The sequence below is a fragment of the Thalassophryne amazonica genome, chromosome 20 (genome assembly GCF_902500255.1).
Source record: "Thalassophryne amazonica chromosome 20, fThaAma1.1, whole genome shotgun sequence".
Classification (NCBI taxonomy): Eukaryota; Metazoa; Chordata; class Actinopteri; order Batrachoidiformes; family Batrachoididae; genus Thalassophryne; species Thalassophryne amazonica.
The window spans coordinates 33,186,597-33,199,261 of record NC_047122.1 but is presented as its reverse complement, the minus strand read 5'-3'; the positions used below and the strand labels follow the sequence as shown (position 1 = coordinate 33,199,261).

General features: G+C 44.1%; 1 protein-coding gene across 1 annotated transcript in view; it reads right to left on the bottom strand.

Moving 5' to 3' along the window:
• Positions 1-8,514, bottom strand: part of ext1b (exostosin glycosyltransferase 1b) — a 313,407-nt gene extending 304,893 nt beyond the window's left edge. The window contains exon 1 of the mRNA XM_034161301.1: positions 7,001-8,514. Within this exon, the coding sequence (XP_034017192.1) occupies positions 7,001-7,923 (923 nt within the window). The 5' untranslated portion in view covers positions 7,924-8,514. The remainder of the gene's footprint in view (positions 1-7,000) is intronic.
• Positions 8,515-12,665: the final 4,151 nt, after the last annotated feature.

The window sequence follows — 12,665 nt, the reverse complement described above, 5'->3', positions numbered from 1 at the left end:
TGTCCCGAATCATTCAATGTGCATTAATAAAAATTAAAAAAAAGAAAAAAAAAATTGATGCAAAAGATTCAACAGTCAATTGAACTGATGCACTCACATCATGCACGTTTGTATCTAGATACAGATTCGTATTGATTAATCTCCACATACCCGCCACCCAGCCATTGTTTTGTTAACTGGCTTTATTTACATTTACGGACACAAACGAACTGCGGGGTGATGTGCTTAGCTCTTTAGCATAGCAGGTCTTCTTTTACCTACTACCGGCAAGCCTTGTGCACACCACACTGTTCAGAGGAACAGCGACCTTTGAGAACTGCCACAAACACATTACACCTTAATTTTTTTTCTCACCAGACTTGAAATGATATCGGCAGGTGACAAAATGAACCACAAAAGTTGGGAAACCACCGTTCGGCGGGAAATTCTCATCCCTGTGTCCCAGCTCTTGTGGAGGAGGTCTCACCAGGTGGCAGTCAAGTCTAAAGTCATCATATTGATTGAGCCATGACAGTCTGGACATGTGCTTATGGTAGGTGGAGGATTGCAAACCAGTATATGTGATCATAGTTGGTGTATGTCCTCCCATATTTAAAAGGAATCCAGGTATGTACACATTCTGTAGAGCCTTGTTGGCCTGCCTGGGCAATCCTCCCAACTCAACTAACAGCTGCTCTGATACGCGTGTGCATTCTTGAGTCTGCACTACAGTGTCCCCGTAAGGCATCGCCTGTCCGCTCGCCGCCCGTGAAAACTGAACCTTAATGCTTACTGGACAGCTTGATATAGATTTATTTACCTGAGGCAGCAACATCAGGCATTTTTACAGTAAGGGCTGGCACCCAAAGGGGTTTATATTGGATTAAAACAAAATGCATCACTTTGATTAAATTTAAACAGGCTGCTAAATCATATCTGGGGAAAAAAAATGGCTGCAAATTTATTGGACACATAATTTTGCCAAACACCAAAGTAATACAGGTTAAATTTACTTAGTGAAGCTCTTTGAATATCCAACAAAATACATTCTTGAGCCACTAGAAAAACTTAATTCCGACTCTCGTGCAATTCATACAACTTCAGACTGCAAGCCAACGCAAACTACAAGTAGAAACAGTACAAAATTGCAAAGGAAATCGGAGCTGTTGCGTTTTACTGGAGACAGTAATCAAGTGGAGCACTGACTTTGGAAATCAAACATTTGACGGGCAGGAATGTTGATGAAAATAAATCAACCGTGAAACACACCGAGGTGGAAAGAGTAGGCAGGGAGAGCTCTGGGTTGATGCGTTCAGTGGTGTCAATCAGCTCATTATTGCACCGGGATGTTTCGGAGACAGCGGCACCTTTGGGAAAACGCAGTCCGGTCCTTTGGGAAAACAGAGCTGCGAGCAGCACAGCACCAAGGCGGTCTGTCCGGAGATGACTGGAATGTCAGATAACAGATGAAACATCTCTCCAGGTGACACCAAGCACAAGGCATCCAGGGAGGCTGAGAAATGTGTGCACGCTAGAGAGAAATGGGAAAACCGGGATGATGGATGGATAGACAGATGCACGCTTGTGAAGTTTTGTTGGAGCTCACCTTTGACAAGTTGGAGGTGTTAGAGTTGATTTCAATTTTCTCCAACTACCCAACATACATTTACTTAAAAACATCCATTTTATCTTCCCCTGCAGCCTCACTCCCTCTGCGCTGACTGATTCCGATTGGTCGGACAGTAATACGTGTAGGTTAACTTTTCCATACACTGGGAATGTCAGCTGGGCTTGTTAACACATGCCGAGTTGATCCGAGAACTATTGAGGAATATAAATGTAAATCAAACGGATGTCACTCAAACAAGTGAACTTGAAAGTAGAGTTCTTCCCTTAATCCACTCATGTAAGCGTCACAAACGGTTAATCCCAGAAGGAATCAGAAGGCAGATTAACCCATTCCATGACGGATTTCTTTGACCAAGTAGCTTCATAACCAAGAGCGCAATTTAGAACTAGAAATTGGGGGAACAAAGTGGGAGGCCCACAGGGCTGAAGCCCATAGGCCAGGGGTCTGGGGGCTGCTTTAGGCCCCCAGAAGCCAATGGTTTCTATATAAGCTCAGATGCATTCTGAGCATCCAGAACAGTAATTTTAATGTTTTGAGAAGACCATAAAGTGGACACCATTTGACTTATGCAATTTGAAACTGTGGATATAAGTACTTTATTCTGAGAATAGCCAGCATCGACTTTATTAACATCCTGGTGTAAATAAGGTATCATCACATGTGTAGAACTCAAAAAGAATGATAGGTTGAGTTTTCATTAAAAAAACAACTGCAATGTGGTAAAATGTATTCATAAATATGAAAGAACAGGCTCTTAATAATTATTAACTATCGCATACTGTATTTTTTTTCTCAAGATTTTTTTTGCATAAGTTTGAAAAAAACAACAGATCAGAAGTTTAGGATAAATTATCCATCCATCCATCCATCCATCCATTTTCTTCCGCTTTATCCGGAGTCGGGTCGAGGGGGCAGCAGCTCAAGTAAAGCCACCCAGACCTCCCGATCCACACACACCTCCCCCAGCTCCTCCGGGGGAACCCCAAGGCATTCCCAAGCCAGCCGAGAGATGTAGTCCCTCCAGTGTGTCCTGGGTCTTCCCTGGGGCCCGGAACACCTCTCCAGCGAGGCATCTGGAAAAGATGCCCGAACCACCTCAACTGACTCCTTTCGACGTGAAGGAGCAGCGGCTCGACTCCGAGCTCCTCACCCTATCTCTAAGGGAGTGCCCAGCCACCGTGCGGAGGAAACTCATCTCGGCCGCCTGCACTCGCGATCTCGTTCTTTCGGTCATGAGCCAAATCTCATGACCATAGGTGAGGATCGGAACGTAGCTCGATCAGTAAATCGAGAGCTTTGCCCCCCTACTCAGCTCTCTCTTCACCACGATGGTCCAATACAGTGACCGCATCGCTGCAGATGCTGCAACGATCCGTCTATCGATCTCACGCTCCATCCGTCCCTCACTTGTGAACAAGACCCCGAGATACTTAAACTCCTCCACTTGAGGCAAGGACACTCCACCGACCTGAAGAGGGCAAAGCACCTTTTTTCGGTCGAGAACCATGGCCTCGGATTTGGAGGTGCTGATTTTCATCCCGGATGCTTCACACTCGGCTGCAAACCACCCCAGTGCATGCTGAAGGTCCTGATTTGACGAAGCCAACAGAACCACATCGTCCGCAAACAACAGAGACGAGATTCTGTGGTTCCCAAACCAGACCCCCTCTACACCCTGGCTGCGCCTAGAAATTCTGTCCATAAAAATAATGAACAGAACCGGTGACAAAGGGCAGCCCTGGCAGAGGCCAACGTGCACTGGAAACAGGTTTGACTTACTATCGGCAATGTGAACCAAGCTCCTGCTGCGGTCGTACAGGGACCAGATAGCCCTTAGCAAAGGACCCCAGACCCCGTATTCCAGGAGCACTCCCCACAGGGTGCCCCGAGGGACACGGTTGAACGCCTTCTCCAGATCCACAAAACACATGTGGACTGGTTGGGCGAACTCCCATGAACCCTCGAGCACCCGATGGAACGTGTAAAGCTGGTCCAGTGTGCCACGACCAGGACGAAAACCACACTGCTCCTCCTGAATCCGAGGTTCGACCATCGGTCGAATTCTCCTCTCCAGTACTCTGGAATAGACCTTACCGGGGAGGCTGAGGAGTGTGATCCCACTACAGTTGGAACACACCCTCTGGTCCCCCTTCTTAAACAGAGGCACCACCACCCCAGTCTGCCAATCCAGAGGCACTGTCCCCGATCGCCACGTGATGTTGCAGAGGCGTGTCAGCCAAGACAGTCCCACAACATCCAGAGACTTAAGGTACTCAGGACGGATTTCATCCACCCCAGGAGCCTTGGATAAATTACTTATCATGAATTTAATTTTCGAAGTGGCACTAATGACAACACTCATACTGAACATAATTTTGCTTGCATAGACTGATTTTGGAGATCAAGCAATAATTGCAGATGGGCTTTCTGAGGTCCCAGATAGCTTTTCTGATTTCTTTTTCTAACTTTCAGAATTTAGTAAATTAGCATATAGTCCATTGATACTTATGTGTAGACACTAGTCCCTAGAGGCAACTATTTTTGGTTTCAAATCTGGGCAAATGCAGTCCCAGAAAATTCCGAATGTGACAAACAAGAAACAGGTGTTGTAAACAAGTCAATGCTGCTAAAAATACAAACTTGCAGAAACAAAGATACTATTCTGACATGGTTTGCACATAAGACTGACATAGCATGTTTCAAGTACACACATATATGTCAGAAGGTGGGGGGGACATACCATATTCTGTCCCCCCTGGTTGAAAAGGTGGGGGAGACATGCCCCCCCACCCCCCACCAAATTGCGCCCATGTTCATAACCAACTAAACACCACTAACTATGTAAGGTACTTGTAAACTGTCATCATTTGATCATGACAGGATCATTGACACTAAATTCAGACCAAACACTCCCAGGAGAACAGGGTGCAAATCAAAGATTCCATGCATAGCCTGTTTTGGCTGCAGCGTTCCCATGGACTGGCATTGGATACTGTCCATGTCTGTCAGGAGGGGGATGAATTCCTCCACAGGAAAAGAAAGAAGGGGTGGGAGGGGCATCTGTGGCAGCTAACAGAGAGGCTGGAGATATTTTATCTTCATTCCAGGAGGGAATGAAGATAAAATAGACATAAAATAGATAGACTAGGTTTTTTTTTAACAACCCTAGTCATATTAAACATTGCTAGCAATCAAGTCTCAAAGTATACACAACTTTAAAGATTGTTTCTTTGTGGTAAATCCTTTACTGACTAATTATTTTACAGAGGAATGAATGAGAACAAACGAGGCAGCTGTCACAAGAGTTACAAAACCCACAGCACACTCAAAAGAATGCTAGAAAACTAATTTGTAATACAGGAAAACCCGCATAATGTATTCAGGTGGACCAGCGAATTTTGTCCACTATAATCAAAATCGTTATATGTATAACGATTGTACATTATCTATGGACCGATACAGGTGCAGTTCCATTATATCTAAAGTCTCTAACAACAATCAGTTATTTCTGGTACCTCCTCCCCACAAGAAGTGGAATCAGACGGCATCTGGACACACTTCAAGAAGTTACTACCAGTTATCAAGTTGTTGACCAATGAATATGGCTTTATACACCCTGAAGAAAAACATACACCCTTCGGCCAATAACGATTTTATCATATACCTAGAAATGATAAATGTTGTATGGTTTTCTGAAGGGTGTAAAAAGCCATCATGTGCCGTGATGTCACAACATATGTATGGATTGGCTGATTACCAAGGCGACATTCATTTAGTGGGTTTTACTCTGTGGTATGAAAAATATTACCGGTCCACAAAAAATATCACAAGGATGTATTGCTATTTATTCTTTAGTGTATTATCCAATCATATTGGCATATCATTTATAGGTATATGATAATACTAGTTATTGTGGGTCAAGAGTCACAGTACTGCCAGTCCTGGTAAGTAATATGCAAGAATCAATCTTACACACAGTCCATTTGTTTTCCAGCTGGAAGGCTAAAAGGTGTATGGCATATCAAGATGCAGATTAAACAGCATGATTATTGCACAAATGTACTCCCTGGACAGGACACCAGTCTCTCGCAGGGCCACATATAGACAAACATACATATTTACACTCCTACGGTCAATTTAAACTTTCCAATTCACCTAACCTATATGTCTCTGCATGTGGCGACTTATAAGAAAAAGTTAAGGGACACTAACGTTTTGAAAGGCATCCTGCTTTTCTTTTACCAGGGTGTGATATGAACATGGTCAAATCCAAGGAAAATTTGCAGCAGGGGAGTGGGGGAGTCCTGTGGGGCTGTACCCCCTGGAGCACAGTAACCCAGAAGCCAAATCAATTTTGTATCTAATGATACATTTTCAACATCTCCTGGAAGAAGAAAAAAATCTCAAACAAACTGCATATTTAAATGATCCTAGATTCATTTAATATGTCAGTGGATTTAGTGCTAACTGAAGAATTCTTTTGAAATCAAGCGGTGAAAGTCTTGTTCCTTACAGAGCCCCCCCCCAAAAAAATCCATAGCTGCATCGCAAGAGGTTATATTACTGGTTGATTGCTCATCTCTGGCACTCGGGACGCCAGTTTGGGACCACTAGTCAACAACCATTTGTGATACTTAAATTGCTGATATGAAGCCATTTGACACAACACCCACTGTGACCTCGTGTATAGAAGCCCAAGGGGATGATCCAGAAAATTTTAGTAGTGGTGGTGGTGTGTGTGTGTGTGGGGGGGGGGGGGTCTGATTCATTGTAACTAGACAATATGCTCATTCATGGAATAATAGGATAATATTGTCACTGATATAAAAAAAAACTAATCATTTTTGTGGTAATAGTTTACCACACATCTTATACTGCTTTCTTCACTACCTCAACCTCACAAAATCTATTGAAAAAACTGACTCATCAAGATCTGAGACTGTGCAAAAATGTCAAAACCTGGGCATTTAGGGTGCCCACAAAAAAAATGTTTCTCCAACATCAGCTTGCAATAATTCTTGACAGACTGGCCAGGAATCTCCAAAAACACATTAATTCTATAGTAACATCTTGCAGATTGCTTAAGTTGATCCAACTTCTGTGAACAGATGATGGAGTATAAAAATGATTTCATACTGTTATGTTCAGCCTGAAATTGTGCACGCATTAAGTTATCAAACTTAAAAACTTTCTTTACCACACATCTTTTTTGTTTTTTTGGTTGATGTAGTGTGTGTGTGTGTGTGTGTGTGTGTGTGTGTGTGGGTGGTGGGGGGGGGGGGGGGGGGGGGGTGCATCCATCCATCCCGTCTGGATCCATCCCTGAAAAGCCAATCCCACTCCTCATTGAAAAAAAAAAAAAGAGAAACCACCTGGATGCGCGCAACTTACTTGTCGTACTCCGCGTTGTCCTTGTCGCAGCGCGCGTCCTTGTGCTTCTGCCAGTCTTTTCCGTGCTTGCAGGTGGTCAGCAGCACCACGTCCTCGGCGTTGTGCACGTGATATAAGGCATTCCTGGTGTCGGAACCGATACCGGTCAGGTAGCGCTTCCCCTTGAACACCAGCATGTACTTTCTGAAAGGCGGGATGGAGTTGTACTTCAGGTAGCCCCTCTCCCCGCCCGTCCTGGGGTGCTCCTTGGAGAACAGGGGGATGGACACGTCGAAGTTGCGCCTGAAGTTCTCGGTGCTGATGCTGGCTTTGGCCAGCATGGCCTGGCCGATGTCGAAACCCAAATCCTCCGTGTAGTCCGGCCACGTGCCGGAGTACAGGTTGAAGATGAGGTGGTTCCTCCCGTCGTTCCACAGGGGAAGGTTCTGCACCTTTGTTTTTAGGTTGTGCACGTACTGCGGCGACAGCTGGTCCCGGTCCAGAGTGTCCAGACTCAGGACGAACACGCACGCCTGGCTCGGGTCTGATGTGTAGAACCTGGAACTCTCGATGGTGGCTAAAATGTTCTGGTAACTCTCGGAGATCTTGTCTCCTTTCTGCTGCGGGTAAACGTAAACTTTAAATCCGTTCCTGAGGCACAGAGACACGTCGAAGCACGAGTCCATCCGGCACCGTCTGCCTTTGTAAACACTCGTGTTGACGTCCCGCTTGTGTCTGGGCGAAACGTGCACGTTGTACTCCTCCGTGTCCGCCTGATCCCACGGCACGAACGCGTATAAAGGGTCCGAGAAGTGAGGCCAGGGCTGGTCGGAGCGGACGCGGTCATGCCGGCTCCGGGTCGCCCCTGGAAGCTGGAGGTAGAAGAGGAGCGCGAAGCACGCACAGGCGGACAGCAGGATCAGGTAGCGTTTTTTGGCCTGCATGTGTCCCGCGAACAGGAGCGAGTTGTTGAGGAAATGTAAAGTGACCCGAACCCGAAGCGAGGCTCTCACCAGCCCCCGCGGCTCCGCTCCATCCTCCGGCAGCCTCCGCGGATCCGCAACCCCCCGTCTGCGTACTCGGTGCCCAAATCCAGCGAGTGATCCAGTGCATGTGGGCGACTTTTAAAGTAGTGTCCCGTTCTCCGCTCTTGTGTGGAGTTTCACCGCGGATCAGCGGGATCCGGTGCCGTCGGGACCACGTCGGGTTCTCATTCAGACCGGCCGCATGGGGGGATGAACTCTGTGCGCCGGTTCCTGGTGCCACAAGACGGTGGATGGATGGAAACGTCTCCGGGGCTGTGAGCGGCTTCTATGGTCCCGCGGTGCCGTGAGAAGCGTCGCGGTCTAACCTCACGAATCCCTGCATTTCTCTTTTTTATTTATCACAACCTCCGCACAGACGCGCGCCGGTGGAAATCCAAAAGCTCATCGGCGCCAGAAGTTATCCGGATTAAGAAGGGAGGAAAAACCCACGGGAACGTCACGCTGAGCGCACGACAAGACAAAGAGAAACACGGGGTCCCGTGCGTCCGTGAGCGCGGCTCAGTTCTTCTGATTGTTGGTCGGTAACGTTACGATCCGCTGACACGACGGCTGCTGACGCGCGTCCCGGCCGCGCGCACCGCCGCCTCTCATAGGTCCGCCGAGCAGACCGGAAGAGGCGGGGCTTGAGGGAATTCACCCATTCATAACCGCGGTCCTGCGCGTGGAAAAGGGATTTGATTGTGAACCGGATTGGAGTGTGTGAGTGACGCTTCCATTTAAATCCGCATTAAACTGATCTGCACCAGCAGTTCGCAGTTTGGGGGATTAATCAGAAGATTTGCGTCGGATCTCCACAAAACATGGTGCCAAAAGATGATGAGAGGGGAAAAAAAAAATAAACGAACAACAAAAAAATGGCTGTAGATTCTGAATTATGGTTTCATTCATTAATCATTCTATTGGATTTTTTTTCTTATTGGAAGAAAATAGAACATTTTCCAAAATTTCAGTTTGTCATAAACCCTTTTCAGATCCTCAATGGAATGATCAGTATTTTCCAGAAAGAAATATCTTCAGTTTTTTTTTATCTGAATAAGATAAAATAAGATAAGATAAACTTAATTGATCTCACAGAGGAGAAATTCACATGTTACATCAGCTCTTGAAAAACACAAGATGGGTGCAAGTAGAGGAAAATGTTCATCAAACAGCGTGTGCAAGGTTAAGCAATAATAATACTTGACAATGTGTGTGTGTGTTTCTGTGTGTGCATGCGCATTTATTTTTAATATTTTGTCAAATTTCTTGAATTGTGTTGCGATGATCTTCATGAAACACAGTGCACTCTTTTAATTAAGGGAAAGAAAAAAATTGCATTGATGATCCAAATTCATATGAAGATCCTGCACTATTTTAAAACTATTACATCAAGAGATTAAATATTTAGTTAAGTTATCTGATCATGAAACATGCTGGAATAAGAGTTTTCAAAAAGAATAACATAATTTTGTTTATTATAACCCAAATCTGAGTGTAGATTCTACCTTATTTACTAATAAATAAATACATAAATATGAACAAGAAAAACTTTAACATCATGATTAGGTGCATTTTTTTCCATTAATTTTCATTTGATTAAGTTCATTTAGTCAAGTACAAAGCAACTTCATTCTTCATAAAATTTGGTGGAATTATCAGTATCACTGAGGACAATAACCCATTATATTTTGGTGTCAATCTGGATTCTAATACAAATTACAGGTCATTTTAAAGATCATATCCACGGTCGAAAACCCAGCTCAGAAGCCGCATTGGGACTCCAGATAGATGCGCTCAGTGTTTGCACGTTCTGGGTCATTTTGAAACATTCTTTAAAGGTGGAACAGTTTTTGACACCCAAATTATATTAAAAATCTATTTTCTTGAAATTTGGTGGTGACATCCAACCCAGTCTCACGGATTGTATTGATTCAGCAGCACAAAATATACATTAATCTATTGGTTCATCATGTTGTCACAAAAACTGCAAAAATTTCGTCATGGGGGCACGAATTCTTCTAATTCATTCCGTGATGGATGCACATAATTAAAAGTGCAGGGGTGGGGGGGTGGGGGGTGGTTATGGTTAGGGGAAGGAGTAGGGTTAGGTTATGGGTAAGGTTAGGGTTGGGGGTAGGAGTAGGGTTAGTAATAGTGAGTTTAAAAAAAAAGCCCGTCACGAAAATTTAGATCATTTCGTGATGGGAGGACGAAAAAAAAACAAAAACAAAATGTGAGACTGGGCTGGAATAACACATTAAACAATAATAATGATTCAAATTTATATGTTGGGCGGGACAGTGGCTTACTGGTTAGCACTGCTGCCTCACAGCAAGAAGGTCATGGGATCACTTTCCACCTGTGGCCTTTCTGTGTGGAATTTGCATGTTCTCCCCGTGTTCATGTGGGTTCCCTCGTGGTGCTCTGAATTCCTCAAACGTCTGAAGACTTGCAGGTTAGGTGAATTGGAAACTTTAATAGTAGCCCTGCAACAGACTGGTGTCCTGTCCAGGGTGTATCACACCTCACACCCTATGACTGCTGGGATAGACTCAAGTGCCCCGTGACCTTTGCTTAGAGTAAGCGGGTATAGAAAATGAAATTATATGTTGATTCTGGATCACTTTTTTCCTTCTTCTTCTTTCCATAACCAGCAAGACTGGGGTTTTTTTTTTTACAACAATGAATTTCACAAAGAAAGGATTATCAAATTTATCAGTAGTGATAATCCATTACATTTTGGTGTCTGTCAGGGTTTGTTTGTAGGTCCTCTGTCATTTTGAACTATGGGAAACTAAAGTTGATCACAACGTCAAGTCTGCATAAAACTTTGAAGGAGTGATCAATCTAATCAAGAGGAATGACACATGGCATTCTGGTATTGATTAGGACTTGTTAGGACCCCCCCCCCCCCCACACACAACACTGCAAGACTGGGTATTTTATGAACATTACAATCAATAAAAAAAAAAAGATCTCTACAAAATTTGGTGGGATTCTCAAATTCATCAAGAGAAATATTCCATTGCATTCTGTTTGGGATTTTAAACTTTCTTTACAGCTGGAAAGTTTTTCCACATTTTAAACAGTTTTCCAAAAAGTTTCACTGAAAGTTGGTTGTATAATCAATCTTACCAAAGAGAGCTCATTATATTTTGGCTTCAACCGTGACCCAGATTTATATACTTTCTTTGGCACGCCGATCTGAGTCAACACTGTCACATTCTCAACAGTGCCAAGAAAATCCCAACCACTAAAACCAGATAAGCTGGTGTTCGTTTGACTTTTTACATGTTGGAACACTGATTTCCCCTACAGGAGTGAACATCTGCGTAAATGATCTCACTGGTTCACTTGTACCAAAACATAAGAGAGAGTGACATAATAAATGTGTCAGTGAATCTAATGAGAATAAGTTTATCCTTGGAGTGATTTTTTTTTATACCCGCTGAAAACCAAAGTGACACAAAAGCTGCTTGACATGGAAATTAATATAAGAAGTGTTCTCGCTGAGCGCCACCATGCCTCATGAGACCGAATAATCGTTCTCGTTGCCATTTAGTGGCACAACACCCGAGCTGGGTGAAGAGGCCATCCTCATTTTTTATCGGCCAATTAGCTTATAAAAAAGGGGGGCTAATTAGCTCGGCTGGCTGGGAGGCCGGCCAGGAATTTCCGGCATTCATCGCCACAATATGGTGGAGATGGAGAGGCCGGGGTGCTCTTAGTCATTTGAAATGACTTTAGTTTTGTGTCATGTCTGTGATCTGCTTTTTTTCTACAAAATTAAACAACAGAATGAACATCCTCCGAGGCCGGTGATTCCATAATTTTTGCCAGGGGTTGTATTTCCTTTCCTCCATTTTTTTTTTTTTTTTTTTTTGATGATGGTCTCGATTTCATTTGGAAAAAATTGTGTTTATTCTACTTTTTTTTTCCCATTCCAGAGTTATTTTTCCACAATTTGTGAAGAACCTGGTGCAGGTTTGGTAGATGCAAATGATTCTTTGAGGGTGCATCTTTTTGGGGTGTTAATCAGAAGTTTCACCACAATGTGATATATCGATTTTATGGTCAACAAGATAATATTAAGTCTGCCATGATTACAGTCAATGTAGGGGTCTGCGATCAATATGAGGTGACATCATATGACCTCTCTATGCCTGTTACTAGACCACTACCACAGTCCGGATGTTTGGTAAAGTGGCACGCCGGGACAGAAATGTGACACGTGGAAATTTCAAAATAAAGGCACGATAACATGAATCAGTGTTTTCACTTTGCATCGAGGATATTGGATCAGTGATTGTTGAATCAACACATTGATTTTGATAAATGAATCATGACACCCGTAGTGTCTACATTCATTCATAGCTAAAGATGGGAGTGAACAGCCGTTCAATTCAATTAATGTATGCAGCGCCAAATCACAACACAAGTCGCTACAGATGCGTGAGGTTTCAGTCTTCATCTTGTGTGCACGTGCACATACACATACACACACGTCAAGTCAAGGAGAATGCGCTGGTCCTGGGTTTCACCACATCCACATCACCATGGAACCGCCTCAGGTCCTGGATAGCAACACACACGCACACACACACGGAAAAACAACAATCGCACCAGGGAAGACAGGAACAGCGAACAAAAACTAAAGCAGA